Source organism: Neopelma chrysocephalum, unplaced genomic scaffold (genome assembly GCF_003984885.1).
Source record: "Neopelma chrysocephalum unplaced genomic scaffold, ASM398488v2 Primary Assembly neopelma1_22, whole genome shotgun sequence".
Classification (NCBI taxonomy): Eukaryota; Metazoa; Chordata; class Aves; order Passeriformes; family Pipridae; genus Neopelma; species Neopelma chrysocephalum.
Genome location: NW_020897689.1, coordinates 14588561 through 14614634, shown reverse-complemented (window position 1 = coordinate 14614634; position 26074 = coordinate 14588561). Strand labels below are relative to the sequence as shown.

At 42.4% G+C, this 26074-nt stretch overlaps 1 protein-coding gene across 2 annotated transcripts; it reads left to right on the top strand.

The window, feature by feature from the left end:
- The first annotated feature begins 7914 nt into the window (after positions 1-7914).
- Positions 7915-23682, top strand: SDCBP (syndecan binding protein). Of its 2 annotated transcripts, none has more exons than XM_027708217.1 (9): positions 7915-8044; positions 12433-12514; positions 15427-15505; positions 17984-18093; positions 18410-18568; positions 19864-20039; positions 21248-21419; positions 21982-22073; positions 22961-23682. In XM_027708217.1, the coding sequence occupies exons 2-9, from the start codon at positions 12464-12466 to the stop codon at positions 23013-23015; spliced, it is 894 nt and encodes a 297-aa protein (XP_027564018.1). In that variant the 5' UTR covers positions 7915-8044; positions 12433-12463; the 3' UTR covers positions 23016-23682. The 2 variants fall into 2 exon arrangements, with proteins under 2 accessions (XP_027564018.1, XP_027564079.1); XM_027708278.1 differs by lacking the exon at positions 7915-8044 and adding an exon at positions 8522-8542.
- Positions 23683-26074: the final 2392 nt, after the last annotated feature.

Here is a 26074-nt window from a genome sequence, read left to right as displayed (position 1 = left end):
GTTGAAAAGACAAACTACAAGTAGAAAGACAAAAATGAAAACAGAAATGTACAAAAAACCCACAGTAACGTAGGAAGAAAAAACTGATGAATGAGGGATGACAAGTAGATGTTGCAGAGTACAGGAGATGAGAAAGATCAAGACAAAACAAAAGGTAAAAGACAGAAGCATTTAGAGAACTGGAATGTTTACAAATGGGGACAAATTATTGATTTTCTTAACAAACAGACAAACATTGGTGCTCCAGTAGCTATATGGCTCAAGACTGATCTCATAAGTGAAACAGGTTTGGTGTGGTCACAAATGCAGTGGCAGACTTCCAAAAACCACTCCTGATCTACGGAAAGCATTTGCCTTGCTGAGTCAGTGTGGAGACAGCTCCTCAGAAAAGTAAGGGCACTCTGCCAACACCAATACATGCCTTTGGATGAGTCGCCTTCTGATCACCCACAGCAATCCAAGTTCCCATGACAGTCTCCCCCAAAATTTTTGGCTTGGTCTAAAGACTTACAGTAGTCATAGACATAAAAAGGAAATTCTAATTATAATTGTTCAGCAGTGGTAATTTGTGACTGAGGAATGATCTGGCATGGAGGGCAAGGAGGGGTTGAATTGGCTGGAAGCAGAAATGCCAGAGAGAGAACAGACTCCTTCCAAGGGAGTGAAGTTTCCCTTGGTGAGTAGGTAAGAAACAGTCTCAGGTTTGTCTTGCAGCCATCCCGGGGGACCCAAGCTCAGGGAGTAGCTCTGGGCAGCAGAGTTGGTTGAGAGGTGGACCCACAGCCATGCTGAGGTGCCCCATGCAAATACTCTTGGAATTGGTGCTGATGCAAGTATATAAGGAATCTGCTTGTGACACATCTTTGAAGATTCCATGTAGAACTGCATATTGTGGTGGGACTCTGCTCAATGCATTAAATTCATTAACTTGTTATTTATATTTAATCACAAAGGTGTGTTTAATTCTCTTCTAGGGTACCATAAAAGTTCTACAACAAATGCCACTAGTGAGCCTTGGTGAAGCGGTTGACTTTGCTGTTGGCCTTAGCTCTCCTTCTCCTCTTCTGCCAGAGGTTACAGCCCCAGTAGCCAGAGCAAGAGAAGTGCCCACCTCTGTCACACCACCTCATCCCGGAGGCTGGTGCCTGCTCAAATGTATCCTTGGTGGTATTTTAAGATAAAGAGCCAGGCTCCCACTGAGGCATCAGAGTTCATGATTCCCCATGCTGTGCTGGTCACAAACATTTGTGCCCTGTGTTTGCAAAGTGTGAAGGAGAAGTCACTAGGGTGTCTGTCCCATCTGTACCAACTGACTGGCAGCCACCATGATGTTTGCTGGACAATCCCAGTGGAGTTTCTTTGGCAGTGGCTCTCCAGTCTGTCTTAATTCCTTCTTCATTTTCACATTCAGATGACTCCAGTGTATTGCTGTGACCTAGTAAAGGCAGAAAACAGAGGTATGCTCTGCTGGTTTATTTTATTTACCTATATGTAAGGTCTTGCACCTGGGATGGGGCAATCCCAAGCACAAAAACAGGCTGGGCAGAGAAAGGACCGAGAGCAGCCCTGAAGAGAAGGACTCGGGTGTGTTGTTCACAACATGAAGCTCAACGTGACCCAGCAATGTGCACTTGCAGCCCAGAAAGCCAACTGTGTCCTGGGCTGTATCAACAGAAGTGTGGCCAGCAGGTTGAGGGAGGTGATTCTCTCCCTCTACAAGACCCCCACCTGGAGTACTGCAACCAGACCTGGGGTGTCCAGCATAAGAAAGATGTGGACCCACTGCAGCAAGTCCAGAGGAGAGCCACAAAAATGATCAGAGGACTGGAGCACCTCTCCTATGAAAAGAGGCTGAGAGCTGGGGTTGCTCAGTGTGGAGAAGAGCAACCCCTTCTTCTTTGGGAAGACCTTAGAGCAGCCTTCCAGTAACTAAAGGGGGCCTACAAAAGAACAGGTGAGGGACTTTTTACAAGGGCATGTAGTGACAGGACAAGAGGCAATGGCTGCAAAATGAAAAGAGGAGAAATTTTGATTAGATATGAGGAAGAAATTCTTTACTGTGAGGGTAGTGAGGCAGTAGAATAGTTAATCAGAGAAGATATGGATACCCCATCACTGGAAACATTCAAGGCCAGGTTGGATGGGGCTTTGAGAAACCTGGTCTAGTGGAAAGTGTCCCTGTCTATTGCAGGGGTTTGGAATGATAAGATTTTTAAGGTCTCTTCCTATCCAGACCATTCCGTGATTCTGATTTTCAGGGTAGAGGGATCTGTCTGTAGTTCTTTAATCTCACTTGATGATTTATCTAGACCACAGAATGTCACCTAAATCAGAGAACACAACCTGAACTAGACTGTATCCAACATGAAATGGATCAAATGTCGATTTAGAGATACTGGGAGAAAGAAAAAAACATTGAATCCCTGGGGAAACAATTAAACAGAAAAAAATACAGCCACTGTGAAATATAGATCTTATTTCTGCTATGCCTACTTAGTCTTTATGATATGAGGGCAAAGAATATAGATCTTTAAACACTGAAACATGTACATCAGAGACAGGAAAGAGCTGTTTGAGTTATTTAAGTTCTTCCCAGCAAAATATCTCTTGTGGATCAGGTACAGGAAGAGCACAGTCACTCCCTCCTCCTCGCCTGTATAGAGCTCATATCCACCCCTTCCTTGGCTCTCTTTTCTGTCTCCTCTCTCCTAGGACTGACTCAGGGTCTTGCACGAAGAAGTGTGTTTTCTGCAGGGCCTCTGCTTCACCTGTTATAAAAGTTTGAAGGTGTCTGATGACTGAGGAGGAGAGAGGAATGTCTTACTACTCACACCTTGGATTGTCAGGCTATGAAGTTGGGTGCTGTTCTCACCTCTGCCACAGGGCTCTCCTGAAGTGACAAATAAGTCCTCTTGCCAGGCTCTCCACAAGTGGTTCCTGTGTTTTACTCATTTTCCATTTGCCTCACAGAGGCTCTAGGTCTAACCTGCAGAAATGTTGGGCACACACAACCGTGAGTGAAGTCAGAAAGGGGGTGATTTAACAAAATATCTACTGTATTCTCACAAACATGAGACGAAATATTGTAGAACTGAGAGCTCAGAATAATGCGTTATGCGCATATTCAACTTAAGTGCCTGAATTCCCTGTCTGTATCCCAGGAATTATGATAGAAAATAAATGAACAATTGTTTGCACAGTACTCAGACGTTAGGGTGTTACTTAGAAAAGATGGTGAAAACATTAGTATTTCCATCTTTAGAGTGGAGTTTGAATAGTAGACAGGAAATCAGGCATGAAACTGCCAACTGAACACTGGAAAATCATACACTCAGTAAGCACCATCCACCCTGTGGGCTGAGGAGGGTACAATGAAAGTAATATGTTATAATGCGTTTAAAAGGCAAGATCAAAAAAAAATATGAACAGAGAATCAGAATCAAAGTGATCCAGCAGTTTCTAATGTTGAGTACTTTACTGGGGCAAAGCCTCTGGAATTTAATTTCTTCTGCATAATAGGGTTTTATGCTGAAATTCTTGTTTCTATATGTAAACTCCGAAAATTCTTTCTCACAAAGTCTAGAGGCATAGCAGCACAGCTCAGTGCAATGCAGCACCACAGTTACTTAAGCTGGTTTGGGGCGGGTTTATTCTAGAAATACAAACAACACATCAGGACGCTCCTTGCACCTGGCTTAGGGCAGGACCCATTAACTCCCTCATAACTACCCCACATATGGAACCATTTTAATAAAATTATTCTGTTTCCATTGCTGAGAGGGTGCTATCTTGCACAATTTGTACGTTTTGAGTGACCATTGATAATGTCTCATTGTTGAATGGGTGGAGAGCTTCCTAATAAACAAAAGCATAACCTGTTTCCAGCTTCAAAAGAGAAATGCGAATTTTTGGGTAACAACCATGTATTATTTTATTAAGAATTTTGCAACAGCTGAGACTGATACCGATCAGTAGGTGGTTTCTATTATTCTTTGAAAGTTGGCACTAGATCAGTAAAAAACCCACAAACAGTACACTGACAATGGAAAATTATCATATTATTGCCCATGGATATTCTAATTTCAACAAGCAAAATCTGATAACTTGGCCATTTGTTCCACTTCTTTCAAACAATAGATGCCCTTAACCTGGACTTTGCTTGTTCTTAGATTACATATCTATAATAGTGCACACACAGTATGCCCAAAAAGTAATAGACTATATGGAACCAAGTGTTTGGGCTAGGACATCATCATAAAGAAAATGAACACCCATTACAGTCTTGAGAGTAAAGTCAGGGAGGGTGCCTTGACAGTGCAGGTCTGACATCCACCGACAAAGGCTGTTACCTGGATAACAGTGAGTTGTCTTGAAAGACCAAGACAAGAGACAAAGTAATGCAGAAAATAGCAAATAATGACCTAGTTTTCTGGAGAGAAGAAAGGTCTTTGCAATGAGAGGAGCATGCAACATCAAATCAAAACACCGCCCTTCAGTTATCTGTGCTGGCACCCAGCAGAATTGCACTACCTGGAAAACTATCAATCACATATCTTCAATTTCCATGCCTCATGGACCCTACAGTACTCTTGATTCTCCAGGGTGGGTACAGGGCTTCACCGCACTGAGCTCATTGCAGGATGAAGGGTTAGACTCTTGGTGTGAGCATACAGTTTTAGACCTTTAACTGCGCTCATGTTAAAAACGTCTTTTGGCTATGTAGAAAATTTAACACTTCAAAAGCAGTAATCATCTATCATTATTAAACCAGAGCTAGATTCCCTCCCTCCCTCCTGGCCCAGAAGACACGTAACACAGGATTTTTGTGAACTTATACCCTAAGCCCAAAATTTCACTTCATATATATTTAATGATCTGTGGTTGCATGACTCAGTAGCCATGAGTTCAGGCACTGGCATACAAGAAGATTCCAGGCCTGGCTGATCATTGGATATAGACACAGGAGCCTTCTTAGCAGCCAGAGAGCTGCTGATCCTCCGTATTCAGCACTGCTGTGGCTGCTACCCCAACCCTATGCACTCCTATGGTGCTCACCAAAGATGTTGGCGACTGGAGAGGTCCAAGAACTGCAAAATATACATTGCAACAAAATCTCTGTTTAACTGAACTAAAGTTATGATTGTCCAGGCAGTTCTAATGATGAAACAGCCTGGTAGTGCTAGAATGAAGGGAATTAACCTTTCCTCTCATTTCCATTTCTCCTCCCTCCTCCTCCTTTCTCCTGTTTTCAGCTACACACTCCCTTGAGCTGGCTCATGCTGGTGCTTGAGAGATATTTTTGTTGCTAGTTTGGCTCACTAATTAGCAGAAAAACATTAATGTTTTTTGGTGGATTTCATTTCTGCTGGGGCCATGAGTTAAGTACTCCCTCAGAAGAGCTCAACAGCTGCTGGGAGTGGCTAAGGACAGAAGAAAGAGATTGAGGTAGGAGAAGACCTCCTTTCTAGGTGCTGGAGGACTGCTAAACTCATCTACTAAAACTGGTTTCTCAGGTGAAGAGAAGCTCTAGGGCACTCAGCACATTTAATTATCTATATGATGAACAAGATTTGACAACAGGTAAAGAATCGTAATGAAGAAGGATTTTAAAGACTGAAAATTGATGCTAGAGAAGTTCATGCTCTAAATAAGGCAAACGGGGAATAATTATGGTAATTGACTTACAAAAGCCTCTTTCCAAGCTTGTTTTGGGATTTCCCTGTTGCTGCTACACTTTACATCATGGTTTCTCCAGGGGAGCCTCTCCAGGAGGACACCACGGCTTCTGATGGATACCCATGGGAGAAGGCCCAGACAGGTGCTGGACTACAGGACACTGCCCCCTGGCTCTGGCGTATCACAGCTCGCCCATCCATGCCTGGACAGCAGACACAAAAACCAAAGCTGATTCGAGGTGGTTAGTGGAGCATGCCTTATTACAGGAGAAACACCCCCCCCCCAAAAAAAACCCCAAAACCAAAACAAAAACCCAAAGCAAAACTCCAAACCAAACCAAAAAAGTTGGAAAATGAGCAGAAAATTATACTTTTTCCTCCACAAAGACAACAGCTGTGAACCAATAACAGCAAATGATTGAGGCAAAGGCAGTACAAAAAGAAAGCAAGCCAGTGGTAAGTCTCAGAAAAAGAGGGTCAGGGGTACCTCATTGCTCTCTCTCTCATCATCGTGGCTAGGCTTTGTGAACAAAGATTTAGGAAGGGCTCTACCTACGTTTGTTGCAAACGCATTGGTGGCTAAAAAGGCCAATACGAGAAAGGCAAGTCCGGTTGCAAAAGGCACAGCAGAAAGACTCCTTAGATGGTATATTCTGCAAGGCACGATTCTTTCTGCGTTGTCTTTTCTCCTCAAGGGTGATCCTGCGTGCTTTCTCAAAGGCATCAGCAGCGTTATAGATGGTGTGCCTCCAGGCCTCCTGATTGGAGGCCGGAGTAGACCAGTTATGGTGGTCAATATGGCCAAGGCTGAGATGTTGTTTCAGGGAGTCCTTGTATCTTTTCTTCGGGGCTCCTCTCTTGCGGCAGCCGGTGACGAGTTCACCATAAAGCAAGATCTTAGGGAGGCGGTGGTCCTTCATCCTGGAGACGTGCCCTGCCCAGCACAGCTGTGTTCTCAGTAGCATGGCCTCAATACTTGTGACTGCTGCTTGTTCAAGAACAGATGTATTGGTCACATAATCTGACCAATGGATGTTTAGGATTGTACAGAGGTAGCGTTGATGGAAGCGTTCTAGGAGACGCAGGTGGTGGCGGTAGATGACCCATGATTCAGATCCATATAAGAGAGTAGACAGCACTATGGCTCTGTAAACACTGATCTTGGTACTTTTCTTCAGGTGTTTATTTCGCCAAACTCTTTTATGAAGCTTTCCGAAAGCACTATATCTTTGCTAGCCTGCTGTCTATCTCTCCGTCAATCTTGCCATCCGAGGAGATGAGGCTGCCTAGGTAATTAAACTGCTGGACTGCTTTGAGTTCTGATTGGCCAATGGTGATGTGGGGATGATGGGGGACTTTCTGAGGTGCAGGCTGATGGAGAACTTCTGTCTTCTTTAAACTGACTTCCAGCCCAAAGAGCTCAGCAGCGTCTGCAAAGCAGGATGTTAAACGCTGCAGGGCTGCTTCTGTGTGGGCAACAAGGGCGGCGTCATCAGCGTAAGCAGCTCCCGGACAAGATGGTTTAGGGTCTTGGTGTGGGCCTTCAGTCGCCTTAGGTTGAATAGGCTTCCATCAGTACAATATCGTATGTAGATACCGTCCTGATCATCGAGGTCTGCCGTGGCCCTTTGGAGCATCATGCTGAAAAAGACTGTGAATAGGGTAGGAGCGAGAACGCAGCCTTGTTTCACACCATTCTTTATTAGAAAGGGCTCAGAAAGAGTGTTGCCATATCTGACTTGGCCGCGCTGATCCTCATGAAGTGAGATGATCATTTTAAGGAACTTGGGGGGACAACCTAAACGTTCCAAAATCTGCTCTCTCTACAGCTACCTGAAAGGAGGTGTAGTGAGGTGGGGGTCGGTCTCTTCTGCCGTGCCTGCAGTGAGAGGACTAGGGGAGATGGCCTGAGACAGATTCAGATTAAATATTAGAAAATTTTTTTTAACTGTTACAGTGTTCAGGCATTGGAATAGGTTGCCCAGGGAGGTGGTGGAGTCACCATCCCTGGAGGCATTCAAGAGGCGCCTGGAGCTGGGTGATGTGGTTTAGGGGTTACAGAGGTAGTGCTGGGTGGCCGGTTGGACTTGATGATCTTAAAGGTTTCCTCCAACTTTGATGATTCTGTGATTCTAAATGAAACAAGCAGCCAGAGGAGAGCGAGTCCGCAACCACCCGGTTCGCGCCCCCAGCCCCGGAGCCCAGCGCACAGTCCCGCGGGCCCGGAGCATGCGCGGGGCCGGGCCAACGTCGCCACCGCCCCCGCCCCGCTCACCGCGGCGCTGCCGGGATTTTCGGAGCCGGTGCCGCCGCCCCTCTCCGCGCTCAGGGCCCTGACCAGCGGCAGCCACCGACCTCCCGGGCCGCAGGTAAAGGAGGGCGGAGACCGGCGGGGGGGGGGGGGTCCCGTCCCTACGGCCCTTTTTGCGGCGGCTGGTCCTCAGGGGCGGGCGGGGGGCTGCGGGCCGGGCATGGCGGAGCGGGGAGGGGGCGGCCGGTGCCGGGGCGGCTCTGCCGTGTTGGCCCCCGCGGGGCCGCGTCGAGCTTCTGCGGGGCCGCCGCTCCCTGCAGCCGGCCGGGGGCGGGGGGAAAGGCTTCTGCCGGCCCGAGGGGCTCCTCCGCCCGCAGACAGGGAAAACGACGAGTGAATAAGCCCCGCGTCCCTCCGCGGTCTGGGGGCGTCTTCTGACTTCCCGTTCGGGCTCCGGGGTCGTTGCAGAGAGTAGGCTCGGAGGAGGCTCGGGCATTTGTAGTAACTCCTCTTCAGACGGGCCCGATGGTGCTGCAGGGGTGGGGTGGGTACGCCGTGCTTTTTCGGGCAGGCGGGCCCAGCTTCAGATCTGAAATGGAGGCAGCAGGTTTCGGAGGTGAGTGGATAATGAGGGCAATTGCTTCGAGGCTAATTAGATATGTATCAGGAGGGAAATACCGAGTTATTAGTGGAGAACGTGTCTTACAAAACAGTTCCTTGGTTCCTGATGTCTCAGCCTGACCTCCAGGAGGTGTTGTCCTGCATCTGCTTTAAAGACGAATTTTGGGGCTCATAAGCTTCTAAATTCTGGAAAGGGGAACCAGTGTTCCAGTATAGGTGCCGACATTGTGGCCTGCTGTAATCTCTCCACGGGCCACAGGCGAAAAGCACTCGGGGTAGCGCTTTTTGTTTTGGCTTGATTTTTCCCCTCCCCCAGTATTGGCTGGGGGTGCTTTCAGAGACAGCGGACACTACAGGCTGGCCAGGTTGGGGTTCAGCAGGATCCTGTGTTGTGTTCAGCTCCGTGCTTTCCGACCTGGAGAATGTGTCGGGGAGCCCGTCTCCTCCCAGCCACAACACAGAGAGCAGTTCGGGATCACTCCCACCCTCAAGACTTCCTGCTGGCAGGCTCAGAGTGTCACGAGTGACGCCTTTCGCAGGTCTCCGACCAGTGGCCCGGCACTTCCCTTTGGCAAACAGGATCTTCTTAGTGGGAGGTGCTGGCACTGGCAGTCAGTCTTTCCAGCCAAGGGTACTGAGAAGTGGGGAGAGGTCTTTAATTCCAGGTTTTGCAGGTCACTAGCTGGGTTATGGCACCCCCTCTTGTCCCCACGCTCTTCCTTCGACTTTCACTTTTGCTTTCCTTGTGCTCCTCACAATACATGGAAGTATGGAAATGATCGAGGAAGACGATTCTGATGTTGTAGATTTTTGAAAGAAAAGGAGGTTGTATTGACTCACCTTTTGTGGTCAGTGCCTAAAGCTGTTACAGCGCCTGCAGAAACTCGTGTTTATAACTGTGAATAACTCCACAGAAGCCATGGGCAAGTTCTTCCTGCAGTTACTGGTGGTCCCTACCACTGGCAATTGTTATTTAAAAATCTTATTTGAAACCAAGCGCACTATTTTTTTTGGCTCTTGCATTACCTGACAAGAGGTATTTGTGTTACAACTGCTGCTGCAGAAATTGAAAATACCATATGCAAAGTTATGAGCTCACTGAATGAAATTACAATGGTGGCAGTTATTCTCTCTATTTAATTGGAAAACCAAAACCAGGAACGGGTGAGATTTTGATGAAGGAACCAGCCCAGCAGATCCTTGGTGACAAACACTTGGATTTGTGAGCCCTTGACTGGGGAGGGGATTGTCAAGTGGCGGAATAAGCTGCTGGAGTGTCATCATATGTGATCTGAGAGTTAATATATGTTTAGCTTTGCTAATGCTTTTCTACAGAAAGAACCTTGGTGCTCCTTATAAACTAGAGGAAGGTTGAAGTTCCCTGTCTGTGACAAATGTAACCAGTAATTGCGTGCAGAGTGAGACTGGTCTGTGGAGGAGAACTAAAGCTGGCCAGGGTGTACCATGGAAGTTGGTCACCGGGACAAGGGACCCAGCACTCCTTGTGCTGTTCTCTGCTGCTGTGCGGATGCTGGAGATCACCAACTGCAAAGTGCTGCTGTTGTCTCCCTTATTGCCCTGCCACGGGGTGACTTCTTTGGGAACACACCGTCCTTGGCCTGCCCTCTTTTCCTGCCTGCTGCCGGGGGTGTGCTGATTTTGAACGTGTGCCAGTGCTTGGGCCAGCACCTGAGTCTATGAGGGCCGCTGTAGCATGGAAGATGTCAAGTCTGAGTGGTGTTTGCAGCGGAATGCAGCATTCAGGCACAGGTTACCTGACCACAGGGTTTGCTGGGCTTGGGCTTACGTTTGCTGTTACCCATTTGGGATGAACAAAAGCACTTGGTTGTTTGAGATCAATGCTGGATTAAAACAGAACTTTAAACGGGTTTTAAATGTGTATGTTTAGTTTATAAAGCTTCCAGGCTTTAACTATGTTTGGTTTAGTTGCATCAGTTAGTCAAAAATGTCAGTGGCAATTAATTATTACAACATAACGGTCCACATGTTCACAGTTTAGATTTCTGTCACATTTAGGGCATGCTTTTTTAAAGTTTTAATTGTAGTTTGAGATGATACTGGAGCTGTTGGACACTCTGCTGAACATGCATAAAAGCTGTTGATGAGCTCAGTGTAATATGAAGAGATGCCCTTTGTGTTACTGCAATATCACATTAGGCATCTGTGTGTGTGGTGTTCATTTAGAAATCAACTTAATATCTGCACTTAGAGAAGCAGTAGCTCAAGGATTTATGCAGTGGTCACTTTTAGTCTGGAATTTTTGCTAAATTGCTGCATTAATAAGGACCTCTGTTCTTTGGATGAGAAAATGAATCCCCAAACCAAAAGCTTTTAATAAAGCTTCCTCCTTAACTGTGTTCTCAGTGCCTTCTATAACTTGCAAAACTGTATCACATTTTGTTGTTTTCTGTTTCTATCCCTCTCTACCCCCATTATTAAAATGTTCCCGTATACTGTTGTGGAGTGTTTTGTTATGGTTTTCAGAAGTTCAGCTGATCTCAGGGAGAGTGTGAGTGAAAGAGCTCTGGAAAAATGGGATTTCCTGAAGCCTCAAGTGACAAGCTCTAACAGAGCTGGATGTCAGCGTGGTGCCTTAGAAAATCATGTGAAGTGGTTTATTTTTTTGGTTTTGCTTGGGTTTCTCTTCCCTTTGGTTTTGTTGTAGTACTTCCTGATAAGTTGTCACAGGGCTCTCCCAACTTCACATGAGAGCCAGCCTGGAGTCTCTGTGTTTTGAAACTCACCACTGACTGAATCTTCCTGGTTTATGGTCTCTTGCTTTAATTACTGTGTTGCAAATGGACATAGGAAGCCAGTTAGTGGCTTCTTGCTGGATCTCACGGTGTAACCCCAGCCAACAACTTAGGGCCACACAGCTGCTTGCTGGATCCCCTTGCCCCAGCAGGATAGGGGGAGAGAATTAGGAGAGTAAAAGTGTGAACCCATGGGTTGATGTAAAGATAGTTTAATGGGACAGAAAAGGAAGGACAAAAAATAATAACAGAGTTGGAATATATAAAATGAATGATGCACATTGCCCCTGTTCACTACTCGCTGATCGATGCCCAGCCAGTTCACAAGCAGTGGCCTTTGGCCCTGTTTCTTCCCCAGTTTATATATGAGCATGATGCCACATGGGGTGGAATATCCCTTTGGCCAGTTTGGGCCAGCTGTCCTGGCTCTGTCCCCTCCCAGCTCTGTGCCCCTCCAGCTTTCTCACTGGCAGGGCATGAGAAGCTGAAAAGTCCTGGACTTAGTTGTGGCTAAATAGTGTTTACACTAAAACAATCAGTGTTATCAACATTGTTCTCACCCTAAATCCAAAACACAGTACTGTACCAGCTACTGGGAAGAACATTATCTCTATTCCAGCCTAAACCAGACCACTGGAATATCAGAACTGATGAAAGTGTTTAGATATTTTGGATAACAGAGGGAAAGCTTCTGCAGTTTTATATAAAATACTGCCCCAATTGGGAGGAATGTGATTAGGTTTTTCCTTTTAACCCTCATTATTATTGCATCCTGGCCTCCTGAAGTCTGTCTTTGCAATGCTTCCTGTGAAATGGTTTTCTCTGTATAGGCTTTCTCATTGTTGGGACTTAACTTTCACAGTCATAAGTACATTAAATAAAACCTATTACCCAAAGCCTGCTATTGATAACAGATTAAATGGGCAGTCCTAATGGAATTTATCTGTAGTGTCAGGTATCTTTAGTGCTGACTTGCAAGTCACAGATCACTTATTTGGCACTTTGTTTGGTTTATTTTTCTGTTTTTTAATTTTTTAAAGTTGTAAACTCAGTAAATATCTGACAGCTAACCATGTTGTTTGTTTGCTTTCCCATTTGTTTTTTTTTTCAGTCTTCCCTTTGCCTAGTGAGACTTCATCAAAATGTCTCTCTATCCTTCCCTAGAAGATCTGAAGGTGGACAAAGTTATTCAGGTATGGTGGACTTTAAAAAAGATGAGTTCTGATGATAGTAATATATCTGGTGATATTTAATCTAGGTAAGGGGAGACGTAATGTGGTTGGGAACTTGTTTTACCATTGTGCTCTAAAAGGGGAAAGACAAGCTCTTTACTTTGTAGCTTGATATAATGTCATTAATGCTTAATTTACTGCCTGGATATATTTATTTTTAAATTTTTATATATTCATTTATATTCATGTTGGGCACTCTGCTGAACAAGCATAAGTGCTGTGGATGACCTTCAATATGTTGATATGTTGGGGTTTTTTGAAGCATAGATACTTGGTCTTAAGTAGACAAACATAGTCAGTCTCTTCACATACTTCAGCTCTGATATGATGACTGAACTAATTAACCTTCCACGTCTCACTCCCACTGTCCAAATCTGTGTCAGAAGGCTTTCTTGGTCATTTGAGCACCCCAAAAAAAGAAGCACTGGCTGTCTCAATGCTGTCTAGAATCACAGACCTGTCCACTGGCTATTTCATGGTAGTAAGTAGGTCTCTCAGGACATCCGAGATTATCACATTTGTGTAAAACCCTTTATGTATAAGAATATTGGTAGTTTTATTATTAGACATGATGCGGACTAAAAAAATACCTGTGAAACCAAATGATGAAAAGCATTTTAATGGATTAAAAACTCTATGAGAAATTTGACATGAATATATTTCAAAAAGGGTTTCCTTGCTTTCTTGTGTTTTACCTTTTCCTGAACTTAACTTGCATTCCTTCCCAGTTAAGCAAAGGCGAGGAGTTATACTGTGTTTTAAGGTGACTACTACTTCTGTCCTCGCTGTTCTCATTGGGAAGCAGTCAAGCAAACTGCATAGAACAGCTTGTTAACTGTGCTGTGCTATCCCAAAGTGCAATGCTTTGTCTCACCTCTGTTTGTATGTGTGGGGTGGGGCTTTTGAAGTTGTGGGTGCTATGTTGGGATTTCTTTTTGTTGTGTCTACCCACTCCATTCTTCTTATCTTACCAAAGTCCTTTATCTACAGTTAGGTAATGGTGAACTGAAAAATGAGTAGCCTGGAGCCAAGAATGTGCTTCTTTGTACTTTTATTGACCAGCTGCTAGGGTTTATATATTACAACGGGAAATTGTAATAAATGTAATCAGTAAGCCATTCCATTTTCACTGATATGTTTCATAGAAATGAGCAGGGACATCTTCTACTTGATCGGGTTGTTCAGAGCCCAGTCCAGTCTGACCTTGAATGTCTCCAGGGTTGGGGCATCTGTGACCTTTCTAGGCAGCCCGTTCCAGTGCTTCACCACCCTCATTTTAAAAAACTTTTTTATATCTAGTCTGAATCTGCCCTCTTTTAGTTTAAAACCATTACCCCTTGTCCTATCACAACAGGCCCTGCTAAAATGTCTGTCCCCATCTTTCTTATAAGCCCCCTTTAAGTACTGAAACTCTGCTGTAAGGTCTCCCCAGAGCCTTCTTTTCTCCATGCTGAACAGCCCCAGCTCTCTCAGTCTTTTCTCACAGGAGAGGTGTTCCATCCCTCTCATCATTTCAGTGATTGTTTCCTCTGAACCTCTCCAACAGGTCTGTGTCTTTCCTGTGCTGGGGACCCCAGACCTGGGCGCAGCATTCCAAGTGGGGTCTCAGAAGGACAGAGTAGAGGGGCAGAATCACCTCCCTTGACCTGCTGGCATCAAAGGCTAAATTATTTCCCTCTCCCAAGTAGTGCATTGTAAAAATGCTATCTCTTTAAAAACGTCTCAGAGCATTCTTAAAAGAAAAGGGGGCAGAGTACAGAAAGACAATATCTGTATCCACAAAAAGGAAGTGAGATTAAAATGACTGCTGGTTAAAACAAATGGACTTGTTACATTAAATATTATTCTAACCTCTTCTTTTTGTCCCTCATTTGAGTTGGAGCCTGTTTTTTTAAGTACATGTGATATTACTAAATAATGAGTCATTCTTGCTGTGAGACCTTTTTCTGAAGACAACTTCCTGGAGTGTACGGGACTAAGAAGTCTTCTATTTTTATGAATTTCCTTAACATCATGAAGTAATTTGGCTGTCGTGTTGTGTTAGATGATTTATGTGTCCTGTTCAGCATGATGTTTCACTGTGCATTTAGTAATTTCTCCCTCACCTTTGACATTCAATCTCAGGAAAGTTATTGGGAGAGCTATTTCCATCACGCTTAACAGGCCTCTGTAAGGCAGTGTTTTTCACTGGTCACGATTACACAGGGCCAAAAAATAGTAGCTGAGGTATTGAGAAGGAAGGAAACTGGCTTACTTAAATGAGGTCTCTTTATATTTGTGAGTCAGTCAGCAATGCAGAAATTAAGCTTTATGTGTTCACTGTAGTGGAAGTGCTGTAGAAAAATCATCTTAGAAGGTCTACTTCTTTCAGAAGATATTAAACCAGTAACATTGGATTGTGTGGAACTTGACACTGGAAAGGGACTTCAGTAGATCTCACTAATAACATCTGTAAATGGTGAAGAGGTAAAACTGCTGCTATCCAGATGAAAAAGTAATTGCAAAATACTCTGCCAAAGGTCATACCCTAAAACTTAAAGTTATAAAGCTTAGTCAGCCAAGTTTAATGAGTCCTTTAAGGCTCTTTAACTTGCTTGATGACAAAAACAGAACAGGCTGATGGTAAAGCCTCTTTGCATTATAATTGTAGCTTTGTCTCTGAGGAAGATACGAGTTGATCTACTGAAGAAGTTGTGATACTACTATAGCATGTTGTATTGAAGCTATTTATTTCAAATAAAAAGATTTACTTCAGTACTTTAAGATAAATAGTAACTAGCACGTACAAGAGGAAATTTGGAGTCTTCCGTCTGCATAATAAAGATTTTGTTTTTCTTGTACAAGATAACATATGTGAGTTTCTTTGCTTTTAGGCTCAGACTGCCTTTTCTTCAAATCCAGCTAATCCAGCAATCTTGTCTGAAGCTTCTGCTCCAATTCCTCATGATGGAGGTAAGCTCATGTACTGTATAGTATCCTAATGTTGTGGAAAGGGGTTACAAATACTGAAGTTAACAGTACAGTCAAAAATACCTATAAATATGTAACCCTGTTTACAAAGGGCAAGACCATGCCTTTTTGGAAATGCCAACGCCCACCTTGGTAAGGTGCTATAGGAGTCAAAAACCCAGTGTTTGCTTATAAAAGGAAGTTGTGGCAAGCACTCACCCATCTCTTTTTGAAACCTTTTCCAAGTGAGCCTAACATAATAAGATTTATTGTTGGTACCATTGAGCTCTTTTTAACTCTTACCTCAGACACCTAGTTGTCCTTATTTATGAGCCTATATATTTGTAAGCTTTAGAGGTCAGCATGTGTCTGAGTGTCATTCTTCTCCATATGACCTTGCTTAGGGACAGACAAACGCAAATCTCTGTCAACAGAGAAGTGCCCAGGAAGGTGGTGCTAAGTCTTGTCCTGCAATCAATATAAAGCTTCCAGCAGATTTTAGAATCAACTGTCTGGTGGGGAATCCATCAGATCTAAAGCTGAATTACTTGTACCCATTTATTCTTCTTTTCTCCCACACACATGTACATCCATGAAGGTGCACAGGTATGTTTGAGGTCAGAACTCTGGATTAGTAAGTTACGCTTGATCTGAAAGGCCTAAAGCCTCTGACCAGCAGCGGTGCTGGAATGGCTGTCGAGAATGCTGGTGGACCAGATATTAAAGCTTGGTGGATATAACTTTGTCTCCAGTTCTCTGGGCACTTGTGTGTCTAAGATGACTTTAGGGCAGGAGTTTGGATAGCTCACCAGATAGTTGCCTCTGGTAGATCCTTTCTGGAATAGATACTGGCCTAACCTCTCCAGACTAGATTTGATTTTGCTTCAGCATTCCCTTCTTGGCAGCATCCTTTCTGCTGTCTAGAGTTTGAATTCTCATGTAGTTATTTGGCCAGCAGACACAAAGACATAACTTTGACATCAGCCTGTGTGTGAATTGCTCAGAAACTGTTTGTGGCTGTAGAGTGATTAATCGTTCAATATATCCCAAATGAAGGGAGGAGTACATCATCTATAGGATGTGCCAAACCCCCCTGGAAATTCCTCTTCTTGGCAGAGACAGGAGATTGTACAACATCAAGAGCTTTTGGATATGTTCCGCTATTTGGAGCTCTCTCTGTTTTAAATGAGAATGTAATATAGCCAGTAAAGATGCATCATATGTTGTGGTCTTTAATGGAGAACAAAACAGAAAGATTGGGTAGCTGCAGAAATTTTGTGCAGTGTTGTGTACAATCCTATGTGCTTGAAAAAGTAAGCAAAAGTAGAAGATTCATTCAGGAAAAGCTTATTAATCAATATTGCTGAAGCTACGATGTAACAGACCAGAGATGTGGTCAGAGAGCTCTCATATGAAGCAGTATATTAAAGAGAAAAAAAGTCTGTTGTTTGAACTGGCATTCACCTTGCAATAACCCTTGTTCCTTCCCAGAAAATTTGACCATTGCTGGTCAAACAGTTTGTAATAGCTGTTTTTATATATGTACCCATAAATGAACCCTAGAAACCCAAGCTTTGTGTACTGGGGAGGCTGTTTGCTTCTGAAGTCATCCTTTGCACCACCTCTCTGTCCAAGCAGCCTTTTCTGTCCCCACTGATTCAGTAAGAACATTGTGTGGACTCAAGTGTTCTCATAACTGCCACTTGTTAAATGGCACCAGTTAATGATCCGTGGAATGTCAAGAGCAATATCAACCTTATTTCTGGAGCTGTTCGACTCAAAGTTTGACAAGTCTGTCAGTTCAGCTTGCTTTCCTTCCACTCCCTGCATCTTACTCCTCTTGGGTATGGCGGGAAATTTTAAGGGCTGTGTGTGGTTTTTCTTGTTGAGAGGCATCTCTAAAGCCCCTTCATTTTGAAGCTGTGAGAAAATGACAGCTGCTTTCTTATGAAGACTCAAAGCAGCCTGTAGAGCTGACCTTACAACCAGGAGACTTCTGTAGAAACACTCCCATGCCTGGGATCTGGAGTATCCTTGGCATGGATGCCTCTTGCAAGTGCTGTTTTGAACTTGGTGAAAGGTCTGTGTGTGTGTTCTTCAGCACACCTGGTTTGGGGGTAGGAGGGAGAATAGTTTCCCACTAATTGCCCAAAAGCTCTGAAGGGTAGGCATGTCGTCATGGACTGAGCACAGTGTTGGTTTTGGAACCTGTCACCTCATGTCTTATGTTGTTTGTGCTGTAAAGAGTGAACGGAGTAACTGAAACTGAAAGTTCACTGTAAACTCTTTATCTCAGAAATGCTACTTGTTTTGCTCTTCTAAACCAGTCCTGATAGAATTGAGTTTTCTGTCATAATTTTCCAATTAAATAATTACAATAGCACAAGATTTGTTGAAGTAATTTACACATAAAAGCAGTAACTGCTCTTTCTGTTAAACCAACATGTACTGATTTATTATTGTTTTGTTTTTCTTCTATAGGCTTATACCCCAGATTGTATCCAGAACTCTCTCAGTATATGGGCCTGAGCCTCAGTGAGGAAGAGGTGCAGAGAAACTTACCAGTAGCAGCAGTTGCTCAGCCACAGGGTGTAGGTACCAGTCAAGCATGTTTTAGAAAGCAAAACTATAAAGACTAAATGTGTATCTAGCATTCTAGAGAGCAGACTGTTATTTGTCTTAAGTACCATACTTGACTGAGTGGTGAATTGTTGTAATTAACAGTGCCTATTTTAATCTGGTCTTAAACTGAGCTTTATGTTTTCAGTGTTGGGAGGGGGGTGGGGGAGAGCTGGAGTTGTGATTTAATTTGTGTACTGTTTTTTTTAAATATTACTTCATATAAACTGACACATAGCTATTTTTAAAAGTTGAAACTAAGTTGTCTGGCCGTTTTGTTTTAATCAGCAACTGGTAACACGACCTTCTACTAATTACATGGTAGCTCCAGTGACTGGAAATGATATTGGAATTCGCAGAGCAGAAATTAAGCAAGGCATCCGTGAAGCAATTCTATGTAAAGATCAAGATGGCAAAATTGGGCTTCGCCTAAAGTCTGTTGACAATGTAAGTGTAGAAGCTTGCTTTTGCCTCTAGAGATCTTATTGCTGAACTAATTAAGTAGAGAAGTTAATGTATGGTCACAAAATTGTCTTCTGTATAGTGCTTTTCATTAGCAGAATTTTAGTCCTTCATTAGATCCATAACTGGATTTCCAGCTGTCTGGACTCGGATCTGAATTTACTGTGGCAATTTAGTGACATGTGTTTTATAACACCTGAAAATTACTTGTAATATTTTTTTTATGCTTTAGAACATGCATAGCTGCTGTGATACTTTTTAGAAGTTCAGGACTTTTTACCTCTATCTTTGCGGAAATACTGGGCAGTACTTAGTGTTCAGCAGTATGCAGAGAACTGCCTACAGCTTAGAAGTATTTCCTCTTCTATAGAAGGTCCTTAAACATGGTCTGAAGCTTCTGTTTCAGGATCTTTTGATTCTCAGCATGGAAAATGCTACTCTGTTTGTTCTGTTTGTGTTTTCTTAGATGTGTTTTGTTTTGGTTTTTGTTTTTTGGTTTTTTTTGCTTGGCAAGGCCATTTAATCTGAATGTTTTAAAAAAATTAAACTGACTGTAGCATATAGGGTTAAAATGCTTCTTGTAGTCCTGCTAACGCAGCAAATGAGGTTTTCTCAGAGTAGCATGGGGTGGTGTTGGGGTTTTTTTTAACACTACTTCCCCCCAGAGCTATTATTTATACTTTGCTTTGATATACTTTACTTGGTTTGTAGGGGTACTCTGACTAGAAATAGTCTTGGTTTTTTACCTGAGGTGGTAGCAAGTCATAGTTGATTAAAAAGTTGGAAGCTAACGGGGTTGTGAAAGAAGGAGAAATCTGCCATGTTGTTTCTAGCAGTGCTCATCTATTTCTCCAGCTATATATAGACTCCAATGTCTGGTAAGGGAAATATTAGTTAAATGCAGCTCAGATATGCAAATTTACCACCAGTTTGTGGTGGTCCAGTTGTTCAGATTTCCTGTTAAAGCAGGAAAGTATTTACCCCTTCACGTAAGAATTCAATGTTATGGTCATTTTTTTTTTTGTTTAGAGATCTAGACAGAACAGATTTGCTCATTTTCAAACTTTATTCTAGCATTAATTATCTGTCAGACTTTTAAACACATCTCTAAACAGACTGATGTTTCAAAAATGCTCCTTAATAATAATTAGCAAGTCCTTCTGTCTGTTTGGCTGGTATTGCAAAGAATGGGAAACTTTAAAGGGCTGTGTGCTCTGTCACTGGTCTTCATCTTTAAGGAAGAACTTAATCTCCTCTCCTCTTTTTTTTCTCTTTTGCAGGGTATATTTGTCCAGTTAGTTCAGGCAAACTCTCCAGCATCCCTTGCTGGTCTGCGGTTTGGGGACCAAGTTCTGCAGATCAATGGTGAAAACTGTGCAGGATGGAGTTCTGATAAAGCACATAAAGTTCTGAAACAGGCTTCTGCAGAAAGGATTTCAATGATCATTCGAGACAGGTAAAGCCAGCTGCAGATACGGATTGTCATTATCCGTCTCAGGGGATTCTGTGGGGCTTGGGTCTCCCCTTGCTTTAGCAGGACTGCAGGCATAACAAAATCTGTTTGTCTATGTTCTTAGCAGTAAAGGTCCTCAGAAATGTTCCCTTTTGTGGGGAACAGTCAAAGTGGTTCTTAACTTGTAAACTTCCTGAGCACGATGAGGCATAATGTTTTTCCAAGATAAACTAGTGAGTGATAACACAGGTTAAACTTAAACCCTGAATTGAAGACTTCTGTGCTTTTTTAACAACACAACTTGACTTCTGCTTATACTAAATGAAATGAGTAGTACCAAAATATTTGCTGTATTAATGGACAAATTTACATTTTATTTAGCATGGTAGTTTTCTTGTGAACTCTGCTTAATATGACTTGATGCCAGTTTTACTAACAGTGTGCTTGATGAACCTATACAGATTTTCAATTGTATTAAATGACAGGCTTGTAGATAGTTGTGTGTAGTAACGACAGGTCAGATTCAATTTAAGGTCTGTAGGCTGCAAGAAGACAGATGATGCTTGATATGAGGTATATGTCTCAAAGCCTTTTCCACTTTTATTCTTGCTTAAGAATCAAATTTGACCCAGTGGAGGGCAGCTATTTCTACCATGTGTTGAATCAAAATATTCTGGTGGTAGATTCCCTGCTGTGCCTACCACTTCTGTGCCCAACTCCCCACCCCCTTCCTGTATCTACTGCTTTTTTAAGACACAGTTTAAAGGTTTATTGTCTGTAAAGCAGTAGAAATGTTGTTGGGGAAGCCTTATACTCCAGAATCCCGTGGTCTACCTACAGTTGTTAAAACTGCCTGTGTTATTTTATCTATCTTGTAACATTTGTAGAGAAAACTTAATTTTTAATGGACATTTGTGTGTGTTTGTTTGTGGTGGTGGGTGGGTGGATGTTGTATGGGATCTTTGTATTATTAATCCAGATGGTGCAGAATGTCTGTAGAACAGGGAAGACATGTAAGGTTTATAAACAAGTATATATTGATATAACAATATTAACAAAATAAAGTTAAACCCAACTACTTTTCATTATAGTTGATGTATGAGTCAGAGTACAATTACTTTTTGTAAGTCAAAGATGCTAAAATAGCATGTGGTTCCTTTTGTGGTTTAGTAGACTGAAAGCATTGTTTTGTATTTTAAATGTCTTTTTAGACCTTTTGAACGCATTATTACTATGCATAAGGACAGCTCAGGGCATATTGGCTTCATATTCAAGAATGGAAAAATAACCTCAATAGTGAAAGACAGTTCTGCTGCGAGAAATGGACTTCTTACAGAGCACAACATCTGTGAAATTAATGGCCAGAATGTAATTGGATTGAAGGTAAAATAAGTAGTATGTGGTGTGTGTGGAGAACTGGGAGCTTTTTAGGTGCATATAGTATCTGTGTTTTGGAGAGGGAAAAGGTTTGTAATATATTGTTTAATGTTCATAAAAAATAAGAAAGTCAGTCATGAGAGGTAACTTGATTGGAGAGATACGTGTTTTGAGGCTTCTTTGCAGTTTTGTATTGGTAGGCAGTGCAACTCGTTCTTCCTCTCTGCCTCTACCTGGTGAGGCTGACCCTCAGTTTTTATCTGTAGCCTAACTTTGCTGGCAAAACTAAGAATAAGCTTCCTCCTGCCAGCCTGCCTCAAATTTTAGCAGGAATTCTGTGTAGGATGTCTGTGTCCCTTCTCTAGTCAGTTCATGTGAGATACTTATCATCAAATATCTATGAAGTGGCATTGCAGGTTCAGTGATTTGTCCTGAAGGTTAAATATTCCAAGCAAGTAGTTGTGGGTCTTTTAAGTTGCATGAAATGTGTCTAGATAAAGCTCTTGAATCGCTGCTTTATTGATCAGTTCAAGCTGTGTTGCTCATATAACTTTTTGTTTAATAACAGGACCCCCAGGTTGCAGACATCTTGGCAACAGCTGGAAATGTAGTGACCATTACTGTCATGCCTTCCAGTATTTATGAGTATATAATAAAGAGGTAGGTAATAAAAAGCAGCCATGGTGTTAATTATAATCAAGTTGACAGTGACTATAAAATGCACTCACTAAGATCTAATTACAAACTTTGCATGAAGACTGGAGGAGGGGGTAGGGGGGAGTCTGAAAATTTATTTAATCTGATGTTTTGCTCAAACTGTGTGTGTTGTTTCTGTTTTTAACCTATTCATATGTTAGTGATGATCCTTTGCCTTTTCCTGTCAGGAAAAACCCTTTCTAAACATATTTTGACTAAGCTTGAATTTGTGAGAACTTTCAAGTATGTGGATACCACAAGTATTTGTTACCTTGTAACTAAAATATTGTTTCTAGTGCAACTAATTTGGTGATGTAACCATGATTCTTGGCAGGATATAGTTGGGCTTTTTCTAATCCTTTGGCAACAGTGGCTTTCTACAGCTAAATCTGTCCTGCAAAAATATGTTTTTGAAGTTGCTCGAAATTAATAATGCTTCAGATATAATTGAGTCTTTTTTCCTGTTTGTTTGGTGTTTTTTTTTTTAACCCCCTTGGCTTGGTATGCTCTTTCTACAAGGCAGTTTTCATTCTAACAGCCACCTTTCCCCCTGCCCTCCTTCCCTTGTGCTTAGGATAGTACTCTGCATACATGCCCATATCTCAAAAGATATTGACAGTATAGCTCAGGTACTAATAGAAATGTTGAGTGTTGTGGGCTTCTCTTTCTTCTATGTGTGCAGTTTGGTGCAGCTTTCTGTAGCAACATAGTTGTTCTCAAAAACAGTGGAGTAAAAGTCCAGCTTTTAATTTGTATTAAAGGGCTAGCAATGATAAAGATACAGTGAGCAGAAGCATTAGTGGTCTTCTGCAGTTGTCTTACAAAACTGAATGCCTTTTCCTTTTATTTAGGATGGCAACTAGCATCATGAAAAGCCTGATGGATCACTCTGTTCCTGAAGTCTAAACTTGCACCATGGATGTGTGTGTACATATATATAATGATGATTCCACTAAACTTGGGCTATTATACTCAGTGATCTTTCTTCTGCACATGAGCCTTTCTGGGGGCTGAGAGAAGATATGCTGCATCAAGCATTTGCATCTATAATGGCTGGGAATGTTACCGTTCAACATATCTCGTTAATTCACACACTGTAAAACTCGTAGCCTTACATGCTTGACAAATGTGAAATTCCAGTTGTGTTATGACTTCTTTTCATAGGTCTCTTATTTAGCTTACTATTACTATAAGCCATTGCAACTAAAGGAACCAGGTGTCACTTGCAAAGTTACGCGTTGTTACCCAGGACAATGCTGCGCTTTGTATGTTGAAGACAAATGAGTATTTTTACTGCTTTTTGTTTGCAAGAGTAGATTTGAAATAGAGTATTAGAAGTATGGCTAGTACTAGTTAATTTTTTGTTCTAGTAAATACTGTTTACACAAGAATGCCAGCTAAGCTGAATATAGCTCAAGGCATCAGTCAGTAAGTAAACGTAATTAAAGTAGTGTACAGATACTCAAATCTTTTTATCACTTGTTATACAAATTGTAACTAATATGCTTATCTCTCGCCTTAACCATGTTCTTTTAAGGATTCAGACATAACCAAATAAATGATTGAAACTTTAGATCCTGTGTGTGTGCATACTTAAGATGAGTTAAGACAGGCTTGTTTTATTGAGGTCAGTTGCAGGCAACAATGAAGATAGGAAATACAGTGTAAAATATCTAAATAAGCTCACTGCCTGTGACATTGAAATGTTTTAGAAGAATAGCTCTGGGATACTTTAAACAAGATGTGCTTAATGGAAGAAATTCTTCTCTGTGAGGGTGGTGAGGCACTGGAACAGGCTGCCCAGGGAAGTTGTGGATGCCCCATCCTGAAAGTGTTCAAGGCCAGGCCAGATGGGGCTCTAAACAACTTGATCTAGTGAAAGGTGTCCCTGCCCCTGGCAGAGGGGCTGGAATGAGATGATCTTACAACACAAGCCAGCTACAAGACATGCTAATTGTAGAGTTGGAATTTAATTTGAAAACTGTTTGCAGCTTGCTGGGTCTGGCTGTGAGGGAGTTAACTGTTGGTGTAGCAGCTGGTGTGGTGCTGTGTTTGAGGCTTGTGACCAGGGCAGGGATGATAACACACTAGTGTGTTTGCTGTTGCTGAGCGGTACTTGCACTGTGTCAAGGCCTTTCCTGCTTCTCACTCTGTACCCTGCCCCCAGTAAGCAGGCTTGGGGAGTCAGGAGGCTGAGAGGGAGCACAGCTGGGACTGCTGGCCCAAACTGAGCAAGAGAAAATCCCACACCCTTTGACATTATGCTCAGCAATAATTTTGGGGGGAATCTTTCCAAAGCAGTTTTTGCTTGGAGACTGGGCATGAGTCTGCTGGTGGGATCTGGGGAGTGATTAACTTTGCATCAATTTTTTATTTTTTTTTTCCTTCACTTAGTAAACCATCTTTTGCAATCCACAAGTTTTCCTAGCTTTTGCCCTTCTGATTCTCTTGCCCATCCTGCTGTAGGCAGGGTGAGGGGGGAAACTGTGTAGTGGCTCAGCCGCTGGTTGGGGTCAAGGCACCACAACAGGTCATAGGCATGTTCAGCTGAAACTTTAAAGTTCAGTGATCTGAAGTTAAATATCAGTTGTAGTGATTTTTCTTTTTTCTTTTTTTTTCTCCCCTGTTATGTTCCAGGTTTCAGCTATGAAATTTAGGATTACTGAACTTTGGTCTTCCTCATAGTGGGCAGTAGCCCAAAGCATCGAACTTCAGTTTAAGTATAGGTATTATTTGTTCTAAGATGGATTTGGGGAATCAGTTCAACTGTTCATTCAGAACTGATCTGGGTCCAGATTTGGTCTGGGAAGGGTGGTATCTTAATTATTTACTTGCTTGTCCATTTAAGGGAGATAATACTTCAAAAGATGTTTATAAGAGATCACATCAAGAAGAAGGGAAGCACTTCAGAGATTGGCAGTCTGCAATAAACAGTCTCATCTGCCAGTCCCTTGTTAGCATGTGTAGCTAATTGCAGCTTTTCCAGTTTGTAGGAAAAGCAGTGATGAGGGAAGGCTTTGGGTTGTGGATCTGAGCCACAGCCCTGCTCTTTCTGGGATGACTGAAGTTTAGCAGTAGAAGCTCAGCTCTGCCTGTCACGAAAAGCCTTATTGTGTAGATTCCTGTTTCTCAAATTAATTTCTCGGTCATGGTAACCAAGAGAAAACCATCACACCACTTCAGGCTCTAGTGGTGATCAAATTCATCCTGGAAGTAATTTTAATTGGACTGTTTGGTTACTAAATTATGTGTCTCTGGAACCACTTTGGCAAGTATGCACTGGCAGTAATTGCTGACTTCATCTAACATAGGTATAATTCAGGCTCATGGGCCCAGGACTTGTGGCCTGCAGCAGTCAGCTCTAAGGGCCTTGGCTTAACTGAAATCCTTGGAGAAATCCCAAACCAACATACTGAAATGCTGATCAGTTTTTACTTAGGATCAGATGAGTCAGCAGAGGCCAGTTCTATACCTAAAGCAGGTTGATCAGTGGGGTTTAGCCACCTAAACTCCTTACTAAAAACAAATCTGTCTAAAACTAAAAGTAAAAAAAGTAAACAGAGACAAAAACATGTTGGGGGAACATAAGAAAACAATACTCATCTTTTTGTTATCAAACAGATAGCTGTAACGAAGAGGGAGATCTACTGGAAATAATAAACAGGTAGAACTTCAGTACAAGTCCTTAGTGTTTTCCTTCCAGCTATAGCATGTAGCAAGCAGAAGTAAAAGAATAATCAAAAAGCTCCTGTTTTAAGGCAGAAATTACCTAGCATTGGAGAGTAACTTACGGTTAAATGTATATACATAGATTAATTCGAGCTAAGCTCCAAGAAAATCGTGATCTATATGTAGTTCCTTGCACACATATGATTTGTAAAAAAAAACCAAACCCAAACACAACATACTAACATAGTAACGGGTTTAACTTGATTTTTCCCCCCCTTTAAAAGCTATGGCTGCTT